Source organism: Pseudoliparis swirei, chromosome 20 (assembly GCF_029220125.1).
Source record: "Pseudoliparis swirei isolate HS2019 ecotype Mariana Trench chromosome 20, NWPU_hadal_v1, whole genome shotgun sequence".
NCBI lineage: Eukaryota > Metazoa > Chordata > Actinopteri > Perciformes > Liparidae > Pseudoliparis > Pseudoliparis swirei.
The window spans coordinates 28,544,284-28,569,088 of record NC_079407.1 but is presented as its reverse complement, the minus strand read 5'-3'; the positions used below and the strand labels follow the sequence as shown (position 1 = coordinate 28,569,088).

General features: G+C 49.4%; 1 protein-coding gene across 1 annotated transcript in view; it reads right to left on the bottom strand.

Moving 5' to 3' along the window:
- Positions 1-24,805, bottom strand: part of LOC130211348 (cGMP-dependent 3',5'-cyclic phosphodiesterase) — a gene marked incomplete at its 5' end in the record, with an annotated part of 62,534 nt that extends 37,729 nt beyond the window's left edge. The window contains 10 exons of the mRNA XM_056442087.1: positions 6,943-7,073; positions 8,069-8,137; positions 9,273-9,314; positions 9,629-9,703; positions 12,043-12,095; positions 12,238-12,394; positions 20,018-20,077; positions 20,279-20,334; positions 20,596-20,705; positions 24,723-24,805. Coding sequence (XP_056298062.1) covers positions 6,943-7,073; positions 8,069-8,137; positions 9,273-9,314; positions 9,629-9,703; positions 12,043-12,095; positions 12,238-12,394; positions 20,018-20,077; positions 20,279-20,334; positions 20,596-20,705; positions 24,723-24,805 — 836 coding nt within the window. The remainder of the gene's footprint in view (positions 1-6,942; positions 7,074-8,068; positions 8,138-9,272; positions 9,315-9,628; positions 9,704-12,042; positions 12,096-12,237; positions 12,395-20,017; positions 20,078-20,278; positions 20,335-20,595; positions 20,706-24,722) is intronic.

The following is a 24,805-nucleotide window of genomic DNA, read 5'->3' as shown; positions in this document are numbered from 1 at the left end:
CAAATCAACGCCAGAGACTACAAGAACCCGGTCTTCACTCCTGCTCCTCGCCAGATCATCCCATAGAATCACCTGGCAAGTACCAGGAGAGGCTTTGAGCTACATTGTTGCTATCCGTACTTTGTAGAGCTGTTTTCAGTACTTTGCTGCATTCCTTCTGACACCTTTTTTCCACTCCAGACCTGCCGTGCCACGACCCCCTGCCTGGACTCTGACTACTCTTCCGAATGCCCCTAAGTATATTTTATATCTTATATATCTACCTGAATACGTATGCTTAACAACAGCCTGTGAGTTTTATGTATTCAGGTATATTTATAGATATATAGAGATATACATCTATTTGCCTGTTTGGACATTAACACGCCTCGTTAGGCATTACCTCATTCCCTGCCTTCGGAGTACTGCATTTTGGGTTCAGACACCACTCAGTCCTAACAGATGATCTGGCCAACATGAACTCAGCTAACTCCGGAGATCAGGCCTCCACCTGGGCCCCTCTCTTCTGCCCATGCTGCTATTCAACGCCAAGACAAGGTGCTTGCTGACCACGCCCGGCTACTTCGTGAGGCTTCTGGTATGATGCAGAGCGTTGCTGGGGAGCAGCGGACCCACTCTCAACAACTACTGCAATTAGCCAGCGACCAACAAGCCCTGCTAACTCAGTTGAACACCATTTCCACCCAGTTGACTGCTCTGGGTGCCGCAGCCTCACCAGCCCCGCAAGTTCCTGTCACTACATCTCCGGGTCCACCTCCTCCGGGTCCTATAGCCCGGGAGCCTAGCTTAGCTAGCCCTAAGCCTTATGACAGGGCTTTCACAGAGTTTAGGGGATTCATGTTGCAGTGCAATTTTGTTTTTGAGATGCAGCCCAGCATGTTTTCCGCCGATGCAGCCAGGGTAGCCTACGTTGCCACTCATACTACCGGTGACGCCTTCGTGGGTCCAGTCTTTCTTGAGCTTCAACCCGGGACAAGACACAACTATGCCAACTTCGAGGAGGAGTTCAGGAGGGTTTTGATCACCCGTCGCCGGTCAGGATGCAGGCTCACGGCTACTCCACATCAAGCAGGGCTCTCGCACTGTTGCTGCCTATGCAATCGAGTTCCGCATACTCGCAGCCAGCGCGGGATGGCAGGACTCCACTCTGCGCTGTATCTTTAGAGAGGGCCTCACGGAGGTTCTGAAGGATGAGCTGGTTAGAGATAAGCCTGCTGATCTCAATAGTCTCATCAGCCTTGCCAGTGATGTTGACGAACGCCTCCGTGAGCGCAGGAGGACCAGGGCACATTCACATCAAGGCTCCTCGCGTTTGACTCCCATTCTTTCTGGTTCATCTGAGACTTTCGGTTCAGACTCAGGTGCTGAACCAATGGAGGTCGGCCGACTACGTCTGTCTGCTGCCGAGAGGGAGCACCGGAGGACCAAGGGTCTCTGCATGTATTGTGGCCAGAGGGGTCACAGCAGAGACGACTGTCCCAATCGGCCAAAAGATTAGGCTCACCAGAGACCAGGGGATTCCAGGTGAGCCGAATCTCTCGTTCTCCCACATCCACCGGCCCTGATGGATTCAAGGTCCATCTTGACTGGCAGGGAGGGGCTCTCACAGTCGACACCCTCATTGACTCCGGTGCCGATGGGAGTTTCATTGACCATGAAGTGGCCAGTCAGGCTAACATTCCTCTCATTGCCTTGACTGAGCCCATTCCTGCTTTTGCTCTTGATGGACACAAGATCGGTCTTATTACTCACCAGACTGCACTCCTCAGGATGACTTTGTCCGGTAATCATGTCGAGGACATTCGTTTTTATGTGTTGCCGTCCCCTGGCACACCTCTCATCTTAGGCCGACCCTGGTTGGAGTTGCATGTCCCCCATGTTGACTACAGTACTGGGCACATACTTAGTTGGAGTACCGCCTGCTACGCCCGATGTCTCCGTGCTGCTACCTACTCCACCTCAGTCTCCGGCTGACACTCCCTCCCCTCCGGACCTGTCTACGGTTCCGCCTGTTTACCATGACCTGGGGGAGGCTTTTAGTATGGACCGAGCGCGTTCTCTGCCTCCCCATCGTCCGTACGACTGCGCCATTGATCTCTTCCCGGACGCAGCCTATCCCGCTAGTCGATTGTACAACTTGTCACTCCCGGAGAAGGCAGCCATGGAGAAGTACATCTCTGAGTGCTTGGCCGAGGGTCTCATCCATCCTTCTCGGTCCCCGATGGCAGCGGGTTTCTTCTTTGTCAAGAAGAAGGGAGGAGACCTCAGGCCGTGTATTGACTACAGGGGACTTAATGCGATCACGGTCAAGAACAAGTACCCTCTCCCCCTCATCAGTTCCAACTTTGAGCCTCTGCAGAGCGCGACCATCTTCACCAAGTTGGATCTTCGGAATGCCTACCATCTTGTCCGGATTCGTGAGGGGGATGAGTTTAAGACTGCGTTCAAGACTCCACGGGGGCATTATGAATATCTCGTCATGCCTTTCGGCCTCACCAATGCTCCTGCAGTCTTTCAGGCATTGATGAACGACGTGTTGAGGGACATGCTGGACATTTTTGTAGTTCTCTACCTGGACGACATCCTGGTGTTCTCCAGGAGTGAGAGGGAACACATCCAACAGGTCCGCCAAGTCATCCAGCGCCTCCTGGAGAACCGCCTCTTCATCAAGGTCGAGAAGTGCACCTTCCACGCTCCCTCAGTAGAGTTTCTGGGATTCATAATTGAGGGTGGACAGACTCGGCCAGACTCACGGAAGATCCAGAGGGTGGTGGAGTGGCCTCAACCGACCAACAGGAAGCAGTTACAGAGCTTTCTGGGCTTTGCAAACTTTTATCGCTGCTTCATACGAAACTACAGTAGGGTGGCAGCCCCCCTCACAGCCCTTACTTCATCTCTGCCCATTTTCCTGGACACCTGCAGCCAGCACCGCTTTCGACACCCTAAAGAGGCGATTCACCTCTGCACCGATCCTGCTCCACCCTGACCCCTCAAGGCCCTTCATAGTAGAGACGGATGCCTCTGACACTGGCATCGGTGCAGTTCTCTCACAACAATCTGACTCCGATGAGAGACTGCATCCCTGTGCTTTCTTCTCCCGCTGGTTCTCCAGCTGAGGAGAATTACGACATTGGCAACAGGGAGCTCCTGGCTGTTGTAGAGGCTTTCGAGGAGTGGCGGCACTGGTTGGAGGGTGCAGAGTATCCCACCACTGTCCTGTCCGACCACAAGAACCTCACCTACATCAGGTCGGCCAGACGGTTGAACTCCCGTCAGGCACGTTGGACCCTGTTTCTGGAAGGTTCAACTTCACCCTGACGCATCCGGCCGGGTTCCAAGAACTCTAAGGCTGACGCACTGTCTCGGATGCACTCAGCGGAGAGAGACCCTGGGATTCCGGACACCATTCTCCCCGCTTCCCAGGTGATTGGAGTGATCACCACGGATCTCGAGGCAGCGGTCAGGAGGGCTCAGTGCACTCAACCTGATCCGGGGACTGGACCCCCCAACCGACTGTTCGTTCCTGATGCGGTCCGGTCCCAGGTTCTCCAATGGTGCCATGCCAGCCGGGTGGCTTGTCATCCAGGGATCACCCGCACCCTGTCATTTGTGCGCCGGAGATTCTGGTGGCCTACAGTGGTGGAGGATGTTCGGAGGTTCGTTTCTGCCTGCACGGTATGTGCTCGAAGCAAGGCGTCCCATCAGTCTCCTGCTGGTCTCCTGCGCCCGCTTCCTGTCCCGGGTCACAGATTTCTTTGGATTTCGTCACCGGTCTTTCCCCGTCCATGGGCAACACCGTTATCCTCACGGTGGTAGACCGTTTTTCCAAGGCTGTGCACCTCGTGGCCCTCCTAAGCTACCTTCTTCAAGGAGACCGCTGAGTTGCTCATGGAACATGTATATCGCCACACGGACTCCCAGCCGACATTGTCAGTGACCGTGGCCCCAGTTTACCTCCCAGGTTTGGAAGGCTTTCTGTAGGGGCATTGGCGCCACCATCAGTCTCTCCTCCAGGTATCACCCGCAGACAAATGGACAGGCGGAGCGGGCCAATCAGAACATGGAGACAGCCCTCCGATGCGTTTCTGCTCTTCATCCGTCATCCTGGAGTAAAGACCTGCCGTGGGTGGAGTACTCGATGAATACCCTTGTCTGTGAGGCCACTGGTATGTCACCCTTTGAGTGCTCACTGGAATACCAGTCTCCCCTGTTTCCGGCCCAGGAGACGGAGGTTGCCGTCCCCTCGGTGCAAGCCCACCTACAACGATGCCGGAGAATATGGAGGACTGTCCGTGCAGCCCTACTAAGGTCAAATACCCGTGCTTGCCGAGGGGCCAACCGTCGGCGCACCAAGGCCCCGCAGTACAGGGTGGGGCAGCAGGTGTATCTCTCGTCGTCTGACTTGCCACTACAGGTGGAGTCCCGGAAGCTGGCGCCCCGGTTCCTGGGACCTTTCAGGATTGAGCGTATCATCAATCCTGTTGCTGTGCGTCTCCAGCTCCCTTCCTCCATGAAGCGGGTCCACCCAGTATTCCATGTCTCCAAGATAAAACCCATCTCTTCATGTCCCTTGACACCTCCACCCCTTGCTCCCCCTCCACCACAGATGGTCGATGGGCATCCTCAGTGGACGGTGCGGCGGCTAATGCGAGTGCGCTTGCCAGGTCGTGGGTACCAATACCTGGTCGACTGGGAGGTATGGACCTGAGGAGCGCAGTTGGTCTCCCGGGGCCTCATCATGAGTCCTGAGCTCCTGCGAGAGTTCTACAGGGATCATCCTGATGCACCTGGAGGGTCGCCAGGGGTCTCCCGTAGAGGGGGGGGTCCTGTTACGGTTTCGAACCCGCCACGGGGTTCGAACCCGCCACCTCTGCGTTCTGCTGCTGGAGTTCCAGTGCGCTATCCACTGCGCCGTCCACACGTTACCATTTAGACACTCAGGCTCATCTGAGCCTTCCTCCCTGGTGACGAGCTGACTGGGCGTTGGCACTGCACACCTGCTCTCAATTACAAATCAACTCCAGAGACTACAAGAACCCGGTCTTCACTCCTGCTCCTCGCCAGATCATCCCATAGACTCACCTGGCAAGTACCAGGAGAGGCTTTGAGCTACATTGTTGCTATCCGTACTTTGTAGAGCTGTTTTCAGTACTTTTGCTGCATTCCTTCTGACACCTTTTTTCCACTCCAGACCTGCCGTGCCACGACCCCCTGCCTGGACTCTGACTACTCTTCCGAATGCCCCTAAGTAGATTTTATATCTTATAGATCTACCTGAATACGTATGCTTAACAACAGCCTGTGAGTTTTATGTATTCAGGTATATTTATAGATATATAGAGATATACATCTATTTGCCTGTTTGGACATTAAAACGCCTCGTTAGGCATTACCTCATTCCCTGCCTTCGGAGTACTGCATTTTGGGTTCAGACACCACTCAGTCCTAACACCTGCCCTCTGGGAGGAGATACTCACACCGCCAGGCTGTCCAACAGCTTCATCCACCAGGCTGTCAGGAAGCTGAACTCTCTCCCCATCCTCCCACTCCGTCCTCTCTCAGACTCACATGTCTGAATGCTGCTAGCACAATTTATGTTGTCTATATGTTTACATGTTTCTTACTATTTTTGCACTTTATGTTGTCTATGCACTTTATGTTGTCTATATGTTCACAAGTTTTTTACTATTTTTGCACTCTATGTTGCACAATTCACTTTATGTTGGACAGAAGAGAAACGCAATTTCGATCTTCTGTATGTTTGCACATATGGAAAATTGACAAATAAAACTGACTTTGACTTTGATATATATATAAATATACATATGTACATATATATATTAGGTCTGTCAGCGTTAACGCGTTAATCTATGCGATTAATGTGGCCGTGTTAACGCACTAAAATATTTTAACGCAATTAACGCAATAAAAAAAAAAAAAATACTTTATTAATCCAGTGTCAAACCGCGGCAGTGCGGTTTGACACTGTTTCCGTTTTTAAAACAATTATTTCTCCGCGAAATCAGTCGGGTTTCCTCCTCCGCTCCTTCCTCCCGTCTCCCCCTCTGATACACAGAGACACAGAGGGGCGACGTATCGGGTGACGCGGCGCGGAAAGAACTCGTCACACGAAACCTTCACCGTGATTGGTCAATCCGTTTGTCTGTCAACATTTAGCGAAAAAACAACCACTGAACACTCAGTAAATCACAAAGGACCTCCCACCTCACAGGTGAGGCTCATTAGCAGCCTGTCAGTCAGAGAGCAGAGGACACGGCGCGAGGACAATGTGCCTCAATATATAGAGCTGAGATTGTTCTGGAATGTTTGATGTAGAACACGTGGGGGTGTTTGATGTACGTGAGGTGAGGGGTGATGTTTGGGTGTCTATGATTGTAAGTTACCACGAGACAAATTTGTAATTTGTGAAATTGGGCTATACAAATAAACTGAATTGAATTGAATTGAATATGCAAAAGTCTTTAAAAGGTGAATTTACATTTTTTTGCAAAATGTATAAAATGCCCCCAGCCTCCAGAGGGTTAACGTGACATATTTGAATGTCAGTCAGTTACCAAGGCCACTGGTTCTGCTGTTCAGTGGTAAAGATGACAGGACCAATGGGGTCTCAATATACTTCTTTTTTTTACTAATCTGGATGTTTCACTGAAGAAACAATTTATCATCCACGATATTAAATCCCTCACTGGCACTTTATAGGTAGGAGCCTCTTTGAAAACACAGCTCTGTGTGAAGTTTGGTCTTTAAAAAGAAGAAAAAAATTACTTTTAATTGCGATTAATCGCGATTAATGAATTTCAAAATGTGCGATTAATTAGTTAAATTTTTTTAATCGATTGACAGCCCTAATATATATATATACATATATATATATATGTATATATATATATATATGTATATTACACACATATACATACATACCTCTGCCCACCCTGCTTGTTGAAGGCGCACGCTAGCGCCACCACCTGGCCGGTCGCCCTGCTGGCCACCGGCACACACAGCATGGAGGAGATCTCACAGCCCAACATGAGGGACAGCTGCTGGCGCTCCTCCTGAGAGGAGGAGAGGAGGAGAGGAGGACAGGAGGAGAGGAGGAGAGAGGAGGAGAGGAAGAGAGGAAGAGAGGAAGAGAGGAAGAGAGGAGGAGAGGAGAGGAAGAGAGGAGGACAGGAAGAGAGGAGGAGAGGAAGAGAGGAGGAGAGGAGGAGAGAGGAGGCGAGGAAGAGAGGAGGAGAGGAAGAGAGGATGAGAGGAGGAGAGAATGAGAGGAGGAGAGGAGGAGAGGAAGAGAGGAGGAGAGGAAGAGAGGACAAGAGGAGAGGAGGAGAGGAGGAGAGGAGAGGAGGAGAGGAGGAGAGGAAGAGAGGAGGAAGGAGAGGAGGAGAGGAAGAGAGAGGAGGACAGGAGAGGAGGAGAGGAGAGGAAGAGAGAGGAGGAGAGGAGGAGGAGAGGAGAGGAAGAGAGGACGAGAGGAAGAGAGAGGAGAGGAAGAGAGGAGGAGAGGAGGAGAGGAGGACAGGAGCAGAGGAGGACAGAAGGAGAGAGGAGAGGAGGAGAGAAGAGAGAGGAGGAGAGGAAGAGAGGAGGACAGGACAGGAGGAGAGGAGGACATGAGAGGAGGAGAGGAAGAGAGAGGAGGAGAGGAGAGGAGGAGAGGAGGAGAGGAAGAGAGGAGAGGTAGAGAGGAGGAGAGAATGAGAGGAGGAGAGGAGGAGAGGAAGAGAGGAGGAGAGGTAGAGAGAGGAGGAGAGGTAGAGAGGAGGAGAGAATGAGAGGAGGAGAGGAAGAGAGAGGAGGAGAGAATGAGAGGAGGAGAGAATGAGAGGAGGAGAGGAGGAGAGAATGAGAGGAGGAGAGAAGGAGAGGAGGAGAGGAGGAGAGGAAGAGAGGAGGAGAGGAAGAGAGGACAAGAGGAGAGGAGGAGAGGAGGAGAGGAGAGGAGGAGAGGAGGAGAGGAGAGGAGGAGAGGAAGAGAGGAGGAGCTCAGGTTACTATGAAGGCCAGTGGAAGATGGAGGGATGAGAGAGAAGAGAAGAGGTCTCCTCACAGCGCTGATGTCCTGCAGAGTGATGGACTTCTTCTTCTCCACCACCTGACCGAAGCGTCCGAACATCAGCTGAGCAGAGAGAAGAGGAGGAGGGGGAGGGGGAGGAGGAGGGGGAGGAGGAGGAGGGGGGGAGGAGGAGGGGGAGGAGAAGAAGGAGGAGGAGGAGGAGAAGAAGGAGGGGGGGGGGAGGGGAAGAAGGAGGAGGAGAAGAAGGAGGGGGGGGAGAAGAAGGAGGAGGAGGAGGAGGAGGAGAAGAAGGAGGAGGAGAAGGAGGGGGAGGAGGGGGAGGAGAAGAAGGAGGAGGAGGAGGAGAAGAAGGAGGAGAATAAGGAGGAGGAGGGGGAGGGGGAGAGGAAGGAGGAGGGGGAGGAGGAGCAGGAGGGGGAGGTAGAGGAGAAGAAGGAGGAGGAGGGGGAGGAGGAGCAGGAGGAGGAGGGGGAGGAGAAGAAGGAGGAGGAGGGGGAGGGAGAGGAGAAGAAGGAGGAGGAGGAGGGGGAGGAGGATGGGGAGGGGGAGGAGGGGGAGGAGGAGGGGAGAGACGGGAAGAAAGAGGAATGAGAAAGAGTCCTTGGAGAAGATATAAATGAAGTCTCATCACAGACAGACACACACACCACACACACACACACATCACAGACACACACACACACCACAGACAGACACACACACATCACATACACACACACACACACAGACACACACACACACATCACAGACACACACACACACAGACACACACACACACACACACACACACCACACACACACACACAGACACACACACACACATCACAAACACACACACACACACACACACACACACACACACACACACACACACACACACACACACACACACACACACACATGACTCATGTTGTTCTGCTCAGCTTCACCTTCATGTTTTTAAATGTCAAGTGTAAAACTCTTTTAAAAACTATTTCTGTTAAATATTTGAATGTTGTTGTTGTTGTTGTTGTTGTTGTTGTTGTGATTTATTCTACCAGTCATCAGAGCCCTGCTGGCTGACACACGTCATGACCGCTACGTATTAAACACGTCAACGAGCCTCCTGAAAACTACCCGTGTACCGGAGGCTGGACGCACGTCGGGGAACAAAGAACACAAACAATAAACAACAACAACAGATCAATAACAGATCAATAAATACTTTTCAATCCATGTTTGTATTTGTCGGTCTCACCGGGAAGCTGATCTCCTCCTCCAGGACTTTGTCTCCAACGACCTGGAGGTCACAGAGGTCAAATGTCAGAGGTCAAAGGTCATGGTACAATGGCGGAAGGCCTTTATTTGTGTGTGTGTGGGTGTGTGTGTGAGTGTCAGTGTGTGTGTGAGTGTCAGTGTGTGTGAGTGTGGGTGTGTGGGTGTATATGGTGTGTGTGTGAGTGTGTGTGTGAGTGTCAGTGTGTGTGTGGGTGTGTGTGTCAGTGTGTGTGTGTGTGTCTGTGTCAGTGTGTGTGTGTGTGTGGTGTGTGTGTGTCTGTGTCAGTGTGTGTGTGTGTGGGTGTGTGGGTGTATATGGTGTGTGTGTGTGTGTACCTGGCAGAACAGCTGGTGGTTGTCCTCGGCCACCAGCAGCAAACAGCAGCACTGTGAGTGAGTCTTCTGCTGCAACTGTAGGAGGACACACACACACACACACACACACACACACACACACACACACAGTCACATATACGTGTGTGTGTGTGAAGGAGTCTGTACACACACCGCTGTGTGCTCAACACCTGCAGTCAACTCATTTTATGCTGTTTTGTGAGAGGAGAAACATTCGTTTACACACACACACACACACACACACACACACACACACACACACACACACACACACACACACACACACACACACACACACACACACACACACACTCACATTATAATAAAGCCCTCCTCTTTTCCTCACAGTTAATCCCATGAGCGCCTAAAGCCAACAGAGTGACGATTCTACAGAAGCAACAATATCCTCCTCCTCCTCCTCCTCCTCCTCCTCCTCCTTCTCTCCTCCTCCTCCTCCTCTCCTCCTCCTCTCCTCTCTCCTCTCCTCCTCTCTCCTCTCTCCTCACTCCTCTCCTCCTCCTCCATATACCTGTATATACATGTACCTGTAGAGCTGTATACATGAGACCATCTTCACTGAAACAGATTCTTTTCTGTGCAGCTCCTGGAATGAGACTCTGACCCTTTGATGGAGGTTAATCTTCAGATCTCTCTCTCTCTCTCTCTCTCACACAGACTATCTCTCTCTCTCTCATATTTTCTTTATCATGGAACATTTTCCTGCATTTACATTGTCGTCATGACATCATGACACCATGACATAATGACACCATGACATCATGACACCATGACATCATGACACTATGACATAATGACATCATGACACCATGACACAATGACATAATGACACCATGACATAATGACATCATGACATAATGACATAATGACATAATGACACCATGACATCATGACACCATGACACCATGACATAATGACATCATGCCATAATGACATCATGACATAATGACACCATGACACAATGACATAATGACACCATGACACAATGACATAATGACACCATGACATCATGACATAATGACACAATGACATAATGACACCATGACATCATGACATAATGACACCATGACACAATGACATAATGACACCATGACATCATGACATAATGACACTATGACATAATGACAAAATGACACCATGACCCCATGACATAATGACATCATGACATCATGACACCATGACACAATGACATAATGATATAATGACATAATGACACCATGACATTATGACATCATGACATCATGACATAATGACATCATGACATAATGACATCATGACATAATGACCTAATGACACCATGACATAATGACACCATGACACCATGACCCCATGACATCATGACACCATGACACAATGACATCATGACATCATGACACAATGACACCATGACATCATGACACAATGACATCATGACACCATGACATCATGACACCATGACACAATGACATCATGACACCATGACATCATGACATCATGACACTGACATAATGACATCATGACACAATGAGATCATGACATCATGACATAATGACATCATGACACCATGACATCATGACACCATGACCCCATGACATAATGACACAATGACATAATGACATCATGACATCATGACATAATGACATCATGACACCATGACCCCATGACATAATGACATCATGACATCATGACACAATGACATCATGACATCATGACACCATGACACAATGACATAATGACATCATGACATCATGACATAATGACATCATGACATCATGACATCATGACACCATGACCCCATGACATAATGACATCATGACACCATGACACACTGACATAATGACACAATGACATAATGACATCATGACATAATGACATCATGACACCATGACACACTGACATAATGACACAATGACATAATGACATCATGACATCATGACATAATGACATCATGACACCATGACCCCATGACATAATGACATCATGACACCATGACCCCATGACATAATGACATCATGACACCATGACACACTGACATAATGACATCATGACACAATGACATCATGACATAATGACATCATGACACCATGACATCATGACATCATGACATAATGACACAATGACACCATGAGATAATGACATAATGATACCATGACACCATGACATCATTACATGATGCCACCATGACATCATTACATCATGATATCATGACACCATGACATAATGATATCATGACATCATTACATGATGACACCATGACACCATAACATCATGACATCGTTACATCATGACATAATTTCTCCCTCGGCCAATAGAACCCGAGGATTCGCCGTCTCGAGAGATAACTGTGTGACGACCAGCTGGAGGAACGACGTCGTGAGGAAGAGGAGCTGAACACTTACATAACTGATGACCTTGAGCTGGAGAGAGGCCGCGTCAAGGTCATAGAGCTCACCTGGAAGAGAGGGAGAGGGAGGGAGGGCGAGAGGGAGAGAGTTAATTTAAAGGGCCCTATTAACATACCTCACATCAGTGTGTGTGTGTAACTTGAGAGCGATGAGGAGGTGGCTCCATCCCTCATGGCGTCATGAGCGTACCACAGAGCTGCAGGATGTTGTGGTCCAGTTTGCTGTAGTCCTGGTCTGAGATGTTGAGGTGCAGCAGTGCATTGTGGGTCTGTATGCAAGAGGGACTGACAGGAGGCCTCTGGTGGGGCGTCTGCACCGCCTGGACCCGAGCACACGCCACAGAGGCCTGTGAGAGAGAGAGAGAGCGAGAGAGAGGGGGGGGGGGAGAGAGAGGGGGGGGGGAAGAGAGAGAGAGAGACAGAGAGAGAGACGGGGAGAGAGAGACAGAGACAGAGAGAGAGAGAGACAGAGAGACAGAGAGAGAGAGAGAGACAGAGAGAGATTTTTTTTTTGATTTTTGAAAAACACTTTATTTACATTTTTTCCATTACAACATTTCTTTAAAAATAAAGTGTTTTAAAAAATCAAATTGGTTAAAATAAAAGCACACAAACAAAACAAAAAAACATTAAACAAAAGAAAACATGTTTTACCTAATAAAAAGTGGTGCAAACTCCAGCTCCTCCTCCACCACAGAACAAACAATATCTTTAAAACACCAGCGTTGTTTAAAAGCATCCAGGTCTCCAATGTGTTTATAAAATCTGAACTCCAGCCAGAGTCTGGCTCTGATGTTACAGAGCCACACTGCCCTGGCTTCCTGCCCCTCTCTGTTTTCCACCCGGGACTTCCTAGTTAAATAAATGGCCATTTTGGCTTCGCCGGATAAAAAATTAAGGAGCTGCCATTTTTCTTTTTCCGTCTTTTTGTAGGCAGCTCCCATGATAAAAACCTTCTCTGTAAAAGCCACATTAAAAAGACTAAAAACCAATGTTAAAAGAGCGAAGAAACTCAAAAGTCTCTTACACTCGTTAAAAACATGGTAAATAGTCTCCCGGAGGTCACAGAAGGGGCACTGGCTCAGGACAGCGGGATTGATTACCGAAATGAAAGCGTTGGACGCGACAGCACCGTGTAAAATCCGCCACTGGAGGTCAGCGGTCCTTTTCTTCAGGGGAGGCTTGTATAGGACCCCCCACTGCGGGCCAGGGCCTCCATGCCCAAGACTCTCTGACCACACAGTGGGCGGTCTGTTGCACAGTCTGGACCTGTTGATGCTCTTCACGAGGTTAAAATACAAAGTCTTCCTGTCTGCTTTGTTCAGTGTGCAGTTTTCTGGGTGGCCTGCGTTCTAGCAGGGGCGGTGAGTCCCCCAGCCCCGGCTGAGGGAGATGTCTGGGAAGGGGTCTGCAGGGTCCGCCTGCTCTCTGCTGGCTGTAGTTGTTGAGGAGGCTCCTTCCAACCCGGTCAGCCTCTGCCTCCACAGCTCCAGGAGCCTCCTCGCCACCCGGTCGGAATGCATCCCCAGCAGGGAGCCCAGGGCCGGGGTCGCTCAGCCGGCCCCACTGCATCCACCAACTGCTGCAGGCAAAGTGTTTGTTCGCAGCAGCGCCTGTTAGTCCAGGGTGACGCTGCTGCTAATGTCCAGTCGTGCATTATAAATTAATGGTTCTCTCAACAACCAGAACAGAGAGTCAGACTGTGGGCACCTTTCGTGCTTAAAAGGGCCCACGACTTAAAAACACCCTGATAAAAAGGAGGCAGCCCACTTAGTTTTAAAATGCTGGAGTCTATTAAAACAGAGCAGTATCCAGCCCCAGGTTGTCAGCACGTCTGAGGATGCAGCTGGCCACGCCTCGCCACACTAAAACCCCGGACTCGTTAAAACTTCTGAACAAACTGTAATCTAAAAGTGGCCGTCTGGCTGGCCAGGTGGACAAGGCCCTGTCCCCCTCCTCTCTGGCTAAAAACAGCACCCCTGTGGCACCCAGTGTAGACCCTCCCAAAAGAAATCCACCATCTTCTTCTGTATGTTGGCTAAGAAGCCAGAGGGAGGGTCTAACACGGTCAACCTGTGCCACAGTTGGGATGCAATAAGATTGTTTAAAACCAGTACTCTACCCTTAAAAGACATCTGGGGGAGCAGCCACTGCCACCTGGAAAGTTTCCTCTATCTTCTCTGTGACGCCTCCCAGTTCTTCTGGACCATGCTCGGTTTCCCAGGTATATTCCTAAATATTTAAAACCGTCCTTTTCCATATGAGCTTTTGTGGAAGAACCGAGGCCGCCACGCCACTCCCCACAGCGAGGGCTTCGCTTTTCTTCCAGTTCACCGCTGATGATGCCGTGCTAAAATCATGTACTATTCGATTTAAAAGGTTTACATCATTTTGATTCTTGATAAAACAACAACGCTGCCGGCATATGCCGATAAAATCATTCCTTTACTAAAACCAGGTAAAACCAAACCCTGTAGGCTAGAGCGTATTTTAATGAGGAGGGTTCGAGGAGAGTGCGAGAGCATCCCGGGCAGAGCACAGCCCTGCCGGACCCCTCTACTCACTCTAAAAGGAGCACACAGCCTGCCGTTTATCTTCAGCACACTCTCAACATTACTGTACAACACTTTGATCTTAGCTATGAAACCAGCGCTGAACCCAAACTTCCCCAGAACTTTCCAGAGGAAGCCGTGTTCAACGCGGTCAAAAGCCTTTTCCTGATCTAGAGAAATCAGACCAGTATCCATACCCAACGAGCTGGAGACCTCCAAAACGTCCCGAATGAGGTGGACGTTGTCCACCATGGACCTGCCGGGCACACAGTAGGTCTGGTCCCGATGGAGGACCTGCTCCATAGCTCCCTCAGCCTGGAGGCCAGGACCCTGGACAGAAGCTTGTAATCCACACACAGCAGAGACACAGGGCGCCAGTTACCGATGTCCTGCGGGTTTCTTTTCGGCAGTAGCGCCAGCACTGCCCTCCGGCAGGACATCGGCATGGAACCAGAGGCCAGACTCGTTGAAGACGTCTAGGATGTCCCTTCCGAGGACATCACAGTATTTCTTGTAGAATTCAGCGGGAGGCCGCCGATTCTGGGCGCGCCTCCTGCATTCCTGCAGGGCAGCTTTCAGCTCTTGGGGGTTATGGGTCTGTCGAGCTCCTCATTAGTCTCCTCGGAGACCTGAGGCAGCTCCCCACAGAGCCCCTCCCGACTCTCCCTCCTCCCTATACTCAGTGGCATAAAGGAGGAGTAAAACCCCACCGCCGCTTCCGGATCTGGCTTGGCTCCACAACCGACTGCCCTGCGTCCGTCAGCAGTGAGTGGATCACTCGCCTGCCCACCTCTTCTCCAGGCCAAAGAAGAAGCTAGAGGGAGTGTCCATCTCCGCGATGGTCTGGAATCGACCTGACCAGTGCGCCTTGCACTTTTACTGAACAGGTCGGCGAGCCGCTTTTTACTTTTGAGGACTTCAATATGTCCTCGATCTCCTGTGGACTCGCTTAAACTTTCTAGGTCCACTATCTCAGTCTCCAGGTCCTTCATAGATCTGGTGACGTCTCTAGTGACGTTGAAAGTGTGCTGCTGACAAAGGAGCTTAATTTCCACCTTACCACGGTCCCACCACTGCCTAAGATTATTAAAATCACTCTTCCTCAGCCTAAAAATGCCCCAAAAATAAAACAACACCTCTCTAAAATTCCTATCGAAAGTTAAACCTTTATTAAAATGCCAATATGCACTCCTGGGTAAAAAATTCCTAATAAAAACATGACATAAAACCAAAGAGTGATCAGTAAAACCAGCCGGAACAATGCTGCACATTTTAAAAATATTAAAATGGTGCTTAAAAACATAAATACGGTCTAACCTGGCTGAGGAGATCCTTCCTCCCTAACGTGGGACCATGTGTACTGTCGGCAGTCCGGATGCATCCTTCTCCACACGTCCACCAGGCCGTGAGAATGGACCAGCCTCCTCAGCACCTGCTGTGAAGCTGGATGTGGCTCTGTGTGGTTTCTGTCATTAAAATCATCCTCTGTGCAGTTAAAATCCCCCCCCAAGAATAAAAAATCCTCCGAGGCACAGTCATTTAAAACATCATTAACTTTGGATAAAACAGCTGCCTCTCTGTCCCAGTTGTTGGAGCATAGATATTTATAAAACCACGTTAAAAGGTCGAACCGTGCTTTCACAAAGAACAGCCTCCTCCACGATGTGTTTGACCTCCAGTGACCGCGGGCTGAAGGCCCTGGAGAAGAGGAAGCCCACCTCCGCTGAGGTTGGTGTTGTGGCTCAGGAGGACTTCCCCCACTCCCTCCTCCAGTCCGCCTCGTTGGTGCTGTCGCCAGTATCTCTTGTAAGAAGAGAACATCGTTGGCCTTCATCTTGTTAAATTCATAAATTGATGTTCTCTTCTTACTGTCCTCGCCCATTTACGTTTAAAACTCCGACTCTGAATGTGTTCATTAAAAGAAAAGAGTTTAAAAACAAATAAAACTTAAAACCAACAAATCAAATAAAACACACATTGAGCTCTCCACCTCCCCTGCTGGATGCACCTTCACTTTGGGTAAAACTTTTGATCCTAAAACCTCTTGTCTGTCTAATTTGTTTCTCATGTGGAAATGGCATGAGTGTACAAAGGCCACGAGGTCAGGAAGTGATCCTTGACCTCTACTTTCTTTTCCTTTTGTTTTGTGCAGAAACAGACTAATTTCATCAGCTGTATACAGCTTTTGCCTGACTACTTGTTAAAACAGAGGAGAGTCGCTGTCCTCTGACCCTCCTCGTCACTACTGTCCTCCACCGGCCCCGCCCCTGACCTCCTCCTCACTTCCACCCTGCTGGCCTTGGCCTCGCTGCCGGCGCTCGCCACTCTTCTTCCTCTTGAGGCTCCTTTCTGCTCCCCTGCTTCCTCCTCGTCCATCTCCACCTGCTCCGCCCCCTCCTCCCCTGCACCGTCCTCCTCCACCTCTTTGCCTCCCCCCACCTGTCCTACCCCCTCAATGGGCTTCTCGCCACCCCTGTCCTCGTCTTTTTTTTCCTTTTCCTCCTCTTTCTCACTTTCCTCATTATTCTCCACCCCATTCCCCACTTCCACCTCTAAGCCCGTGCCACCATCACCACCACCACCATCACCAATATTATTTTTTGTTTTTTTAATCTTTTTTTGTTTTTTCCCCTTCTTTTTCTTGTTTTCTTTCCTCCTCCCCACTTCCCACCACACCCACAGCCTCTACCCCACTGCTCTTGGCAGATCCACCCACATCCCCTCCATTTGTTTGGTCCGCTTTTCCTTTCCTCTCACCGCTCCCGACTCCACCCACAGCCTGCCTTTCACTGCCCTGTCCAGCCTCCCCACCCTCATCCCCCCCCTCGCCACCCTTGCCCGCATCACCCCCATCACTCACTCCCTCATTCATACCCACCACATGTGTGTCGGGTGCAGCAGCAGTGACGCCGCTCGCCGCGCTCTCCGTTGGAATCGGCAGCGCCGCCGCCGCTTCGGCGGCGCCTCCTCTCAGAGACGCCGCCGCGAGCCCCGCAGCCGCGGCAGCGGCAGCCGCCTCACCTGCTGTTCCCCACGCTGGTGCAGCGCGGCGTGACGCGCTGGACGGACCCGCCGCCTGGACCAGCTGGCGCAGGGTCGCCCGCCGAGCAGGCCCTCGCGGTGTGCCCTCCTCCCCGCAATGAAAGCACTTCATCGCCGATGAAGACGCGTAGACGTTATAGTTAACATCATCTACTCTGACGCTGAAGCGCAGGTTTAACTCCGCGCTCCGGTCGTTGAGTATCATATAAACCGATCTACGGTAACTCATGATATGCTTCATCGAGCTCTCCTTGAACCCGATGAGACCTCTCTCATGGGAGAGACCAGCTTTCCGTGCCGGGAGAGCTCTCTGCTGAGAAACTCATCGGAGATGAGCGGATGGACGTTTGACACGAGGACTCTGGTGGACGGCTGGTCCAGCGGAAACACCTGCACAAACAAATCTCCCACCGAGAGACCCTCCTCTACCACGCGGCTCTCCTTCCCCACCTGATCCAGGAAGATCACGACCGAGCTGCTCATCTTGGCGGCGGACTTCACGCTGCTGAACCCGACTTTCTTCCCGACTGCCCGAGCCAATTCCTCCACGCTGCACGAGGAGTCACCGGCAATCTTCATCCCGTGTCTCCTCGTGAGCAGCGGGGGGGGAATCGGGGCAAACATTTCCGGCCCGAGCCCGGTGAGGCACCGGCAGCGGGAAGACACCCAGAGAAAAACCCAAATAACCACCAAACAACTTAAACTACTGTGAAACCCAACTAATAAACCACATAAACTAAATACAAACAACTATGAAAGAACAGAAAAGAGAGAAACACACAGACAACGCTCCGCAGCTCCCAAACACACACCCTGTCACTCTGACGCTCAGCGTGAACTGAGAGAGAGAGAGAGAGAGAGAGAGGGAGAGAGAGAGAGAGAGAGACAGAGAGAGAGAGAGAGAGAGAGAGAGAGAGAGAGAGAGAGAGACAGAGAGTGAGATAGAGACAGAGAGAGAGAGAGAGAGAGGGGGAGAAGGAGAGACAGAGAGAGACGGGGAGAGAGAGACAGAGAGAGAGAGAGAGAGAGAGAGAGAGAGAGAGAGAGAGAGAGAGAGACAGAGAGAGACAGAGAGAGAGACAGAGAGAGAGAGAGACAGAGAGAGAGAGAGAGAGAGAGAGAGACAGAGAGAGAGAGAGAGAGAGAGAGAGAGAGACAGAGAGAGAGAGAGACAGAGAGAGAGAGAGAGAGGGAGAAGGAGAGACAGAGAGAGATAGACAGAGGAGACAGAGAGTGAGAGAGAGACAGAGAGAGAGAGACAGAGAGAGAGAGAGAGAGAGACAGGGAGAGAGAGACAGAGAGAGAGACGGGGAGAGAGAGACAGAGAGAGAGAGAGACAGAGAGACAGAGAGAGAGAGAGAGAGAGAGAGAGAGAGAGAGAGACAGAGAGAGAGAGAGAGAGAGAGACAGAGAGTGAGAGAGAGCATTTTATTGAAAGTTCCCGGTTAAAACAAACATACATTGTGTTGTCTTCAACATGCTTACTACACTTTCACACACCCCTCTCTTAAAGAGACAGCGACCCTCTCTTAACCCTTGTGTTGCCTTAGGGTCATTTTGACCCGATTCAATGTTTCACCCTCCTGTTACCTTTATATTTACTAACATATTTTACCCTTTGGGTTCAATTTGATGCCAGCAATTAAAACCTCCAGAAAATTATTAGAATTAATATTGTTTTCCAAGTTTAAGTGTGAGGCACTTTATGTTTGTTTGTTGACGACCGAAAGAACACCGACATTAAACATTGAATGGGGTCAAATTAATCCTAAGGCGGGGGGAGGGTGTAATATTGATTCGGGTTAAAATGACCCTAAGGCAACACAAGGGTTAAAGAAACATAACCACTCTCTTAAAGAGACAGCGCCCCTCTCTTAAAGAGAGAGTGCTCCACTTAGAGATAAAACCTTGATGTTGGTGTTCATGTTGATTTCTTAAGAAATGGAAATAGACTTTCTGGATTTGCAATCTCAGAACTTGACATCTCGCGGCCATTGTTGTAGTTAGTTAATTAATTAATTAATTACTCTTGAATTCTACCTTGTTGCTGTGCTTACATGACATTACATCTTTCAGAGGCTGCAATTACACAACTAAAGGTTGTATAGCAACAAAACACCAACAATTATTATATCATAATGTAATTATGATATAATAATGTTTGCTGTATGTTTTGTTGCATCTTTCAGAGGCTGAAGACCTTCTGGAAGTTTAGTTCTCAACACTTTATCAACACAACTCTCCTTCCTGTAGATACTGACTGCTCGACCTCTCGTGAAAAACACGATGACGATACTGAGCAAACTTCTACAGTTAGTCAACTTTACTTTACTTCTATTCTCATGTTTGAGCGTGAAACACAGAGAGGGAACTCACATGTTTCTCCAGCATGTTGAGATGCTCTTCATCCTGTTCAGATAAAGGGTTACAACCCACCTGCAACACACACACACACACACACACACACACACACACACACACACACACACACACACACACACACACACACACACACACACACACACACACACACACACACACACACAGTGTGAGCTACAGGAATACATCTATGTGTTCTGCTTTGTTCCTGTAGTTCATGAATGTATTGCGGGCTTATCGTCCATCATGAGGCCTCACCAGTAAGACCGCAATGGCGTTCTCTCGCTCCTGGTCCAACAGAGGGATGACGACGGCTGAAGAAAGAGAAGCATTCATAACAATAATAATAACAACAATGCATCATCGATCCAAACAGACACACAGCGGTTCTTTTATCTGCTTTCCTCTCTGTGTCTTCGCCTTGCTCTGATCTCATTGGTTCTCAAATAAACTGAAATATGCAGGAGAAATGAACAGAAAGCAACCCGAATAACCTTGAATAACGCAGCTTATTATTTAACACACACACACACACACACACACACACACACACACACACACACACACACACACACCTCTTCTCTGTGCCGGTAGCGGAGCTGCGAGGCAGATTCTGTATTTCTCGGGCAGTTCAGACGGAGGGAGGCCGACACACTGACATCGACTCAGCTGGTCCACGATGCTCCTGAGAGAGAGAGAGAGAGAGAGAGAGAGAGATGGGAGTCAGGGAGGAAAGAGAGGATTAGAAAAAAAATTGGAGCAAATGGAAAACCGATAAAGTCAAACGTAATACTGTCCTTCTAGTACAGAGGGCACACACACACACACACACACACACACACACACACACACACACAACCTTTGTGTAACGTCTTCGCTCAAAGAGCTTTTCTGCACAACCATGAAGCCAATTTATGGCAAACAGCCCACCCTGGGGCGTGATGAAAACCCTGTAACTTAGTGTTCTCTGAGCACGTAGGACATTCATTCAGATAACAACATTCATCTGAATGTATCTGGTGAGCGAGAAGTAAAAACACTGAGGTCAACTAACAGTTCTAAAACCAAATGTGTGTCCTCTAAAACAATATTATTAGCCTCTTGGTGTGTGTATAATCACTCATAATTAATGTGTGCAATAGATCCTCCTTGTGTGTGTGTGCCTCTACAGGGTAATGTGTGTCGCCTCTAGTTACAGTAATGTGTGTGTCATTTTAATATACAGTAATGTGTGTGTCGCCACTGTACAGTAATGTGTGTGTCACCTCTATACAGTAATGTGTGTGTCACCTCTATACAGTAATGTGTGTGTCGCCTCTATACAGTAATGTGTGTGTTGCCTCTATACAGTAATGTGTGTGTCACCTCTATACAGTAATGTGTGTGTTGCCTCTATACAGTAATGTGTGTGTTGCCTCTATACAGTAATGTGTGTGTCACCTCTATACAGTAATGTGTGTTGCCTCTATACAGTAATGTGTGTGTTGCCTCTATACAGTAATGTGTGTGTCACCTCTATACAGTAATGTGTGTGTTGCCTCTATACAGTAATGTGTGTGTCGCCTCTATACAGTAATGTGTGTTGCCTCTATACAGTAATGTGTGTGTCACCTCTATACAGTAATGTGTGTTGCCTCTATACAGTAATGTGTGTGTCACCTCTATACAGTAATGTGTGTTGCCTCTATACAGTAATGTGTGTGTTGCCTCTATACAGTAATGTGTGTGTCACCTCTATACAGTAATGTGTGTTGCCTCTATACAGTAATGTGTGTTGCCTCTATACAGTAATGTGTGTGTCACCTCTATACAGTAATGTGTGTTGCCTCTATACAGTAATGTGTGTTGCCTCTATACAGTAATGTGTGTTGCCTCTATACAGTAATGTGTGTGTCACCTCTATACAGTAATGTGTGTTGCCTCTATACAGTAATGTGTGTGTCACCTCTATACAGTAATGTGTGTTGCCTCTATACAGTAATGTGTGTGTCACCTCTATACAGTAATGTGTGTGTCACCTCTATACAGTAATGTGTGTTGCCTCTATACAGTAATGTGTGTGTCACCTCTATACAGTAATGTGTGTGTCACCTCTATACAGTAATGTGTGTGTCGCCTCTATACAGTAATGTGTGTGTTGCTCTATACAGTAATGTGTGTGTCGCCTCTATACAGTAATGTGTGTTGCCTCTATACAGTAATGTGTGTGTCACCTCTATACAGTAATGTGTGTGTTGCCTCTATACAGTAATGTGTGTGTCGCCTCTATACAGTAATGTGTGTGTCGCCTCTATAAAAACATGTGTTGCTGTAAGGAACATGCTTGAGGTTGGGACATCTGCTGCCATGCAGTTATGATTGTGAAAACATGAGTATTAGAGTTGTGTCCTATAACTCGCGTGGCTTGCGCCTAGGACAGTCCGCCGGGGACAAAGCGCGACGCATTGTTATTGACACTTTAATAGAGTGTGCTGATATATTGTGTATACAGGAGACTTTTTTAGCCAAACAAGACCTGGATAAACTTAATTCTATCAATACAGACTTTCATGGGGCAGGAGAATCCACAACAGATCTAAGCCTGAGAATAGTGCGTGGCAGAATACCGGGTGGGGTCGCCATTCTGTGGCATAAAAAGTATGATCCCCTGATCAGTGTGATTAGGCTCGAGGTGGACTGGTGCATAGCAATTAAAGTTGTTGCCTCTATACAGTAATGTGTGTGTCACCTCTATACAGTAATGTGTGTTGCCTCTATACAGTAATGTGTGTGTCACCTCTATACAGTAATGTGTGTAGCCTCTATACAGTCATGTGTGTGTCGCCTCTATACAGTCATGTGTGTGTCGCCTCTGTACAGTCATGTGTGTGTCGCCTCTATACAGTCATGTGTGTGTCGCCTCTATACAGTCATGTGTGTGTCGCCTCTATACAGTCATGTGTGTGTCGCCTCTATACAGTCATGTGTGTGTCGCCTCTATACAGTCATGTGTGTGTCGCCTCTGTACAGTCATGTGTCTTTGTTCCTGTGCAGACTCTAATGGCAGCAATCAGCCACACAGCATTTAAACGTTGTCAAAGCCATTATTACAAATAATGGCAAAGAACATCAAATTATGCCTCATTTGCATATTGAGCGGCGGCGCCGTGGAGCAGCGGTGTGCGCTCTGTATTATTTAGAATTGGACTGCGAGTTCTCACTCAAACAATAGCCTGTTGTGTGAGGCTTCAGTTATAGTTCAGAGGATGAGCGATCAGGGACGCTGTTTGGTTGGTTGGTCCATGTGTGTGTGTCGATGTGTGTGTGTGTCTGTGTGTCTGTGTGTATGTCTATGTGTGTGTGTCTGTGTGTGTGTCTATGTGTGTGTGTGTCTGTGTGTGTCTGTGTGTGTCTATGTGTGTGTGTGTGTCTATGTGTGTGTGTCTATGTGTGTGTGTGTGTCAAGGTCCAGTTAATGGGCTTGTATGAATTGTAAAGGGAGTGAATGAGGCTCTAACAAAGTGGCCTTCATGCTGCTCAGATGCGTTCATTGTGTGTGTGTGTGTGTATGTGTGTGTGTGTATGTGTATGTTTGTGTGTGTGATAACAGGCTTATATAAGCAGGTGAATTGGAGGGAGTAAAGTGACCACGTGGCGCACAGTGTGAGTGTGTGTTTGTATGTGTGTGAGCATCCTGTATGTACTAATGTGTGTGTGTGTGTGTGTGTGTGTGCGCACGTTCACATGTTGGTATTAGAGGATGCTGTAGTGTGTGTGTGTGTGTGTGTGTGCTTTGAACAGTTTCATCTATTATGGTGTTTTTTGGACATCAGCTTCAGAGGACAGCAGCGTCTCCTGAGGACTCGCTGTCCCTCCAGCTGTTAGCCATGTCCCACGGGGACCGGAGGGGAGACAGGAGGAGGCGACACAGCCGGCTGAGTGCTCCTGCTGCTCCTGCTGCTCCTCCTGCAGGAGCCTCGTGGCTCCTCAGGGAGCGACCCACAGGCCAGAGACAGAGCGGAGGAGAGGAGGGCAGGAGAGGAGAGGAGGAGAGGAGGAGGAGAGAGGAGGAGGGGAGGAGAGGAGGGGAGGAGGAGAGGAGAGGAGGAGAGGAGAGGAGGAGAGGAGGAGGAGAGGAGGAGAGGAGGGGAGGAGGAGAAGAGGAGAAGAGGAGGAGGGGGGAGAGGAGGAGGGAGGAGAGGAGAGGAGGAGGAGAGGAGGAGGGAGGAGAGGAGAGGAGGAGGGAGGAGAGGAGAGGAGGAGAGGAGGAGAGAGGAGGGAGAGAGAGGAGAGAGGAGAGGAGAGAGGAGGGAGGGAGGAGAGGAGGGGAGGAGGGAGGAGGGGAGGAGAGGAGGAGAGGAGAGGAGGAGGAGAGGAGAGGGGGGAGGGAGGGATAAAGAAGGAGAGGAGAGGAGAGAGGTCCACGGAAGACACACACACACACACACACACACACACACACACACACACACACACACACACACACACACACACACACACACACACGACACACAGGACACACACTTGATCTTTCCCCCCTGTGTGGCGGTTCATTGGAGGTCAGATAACAGCCTCAGTATCCGTCCAGCACACACACACACACAACACACACACACACACACACACACACACACACACACACTCACACACACACTCACACACACACACACACACACACACACACACACACACACACACACACACACACACACAGAGGACACACCTGATCTTTCCCTCCTGTGGCAGCTCGTGTGGCGGGTCGTCAGATAACAGCCTCGAGTATCCGTCCAGCAGATAGACACACAC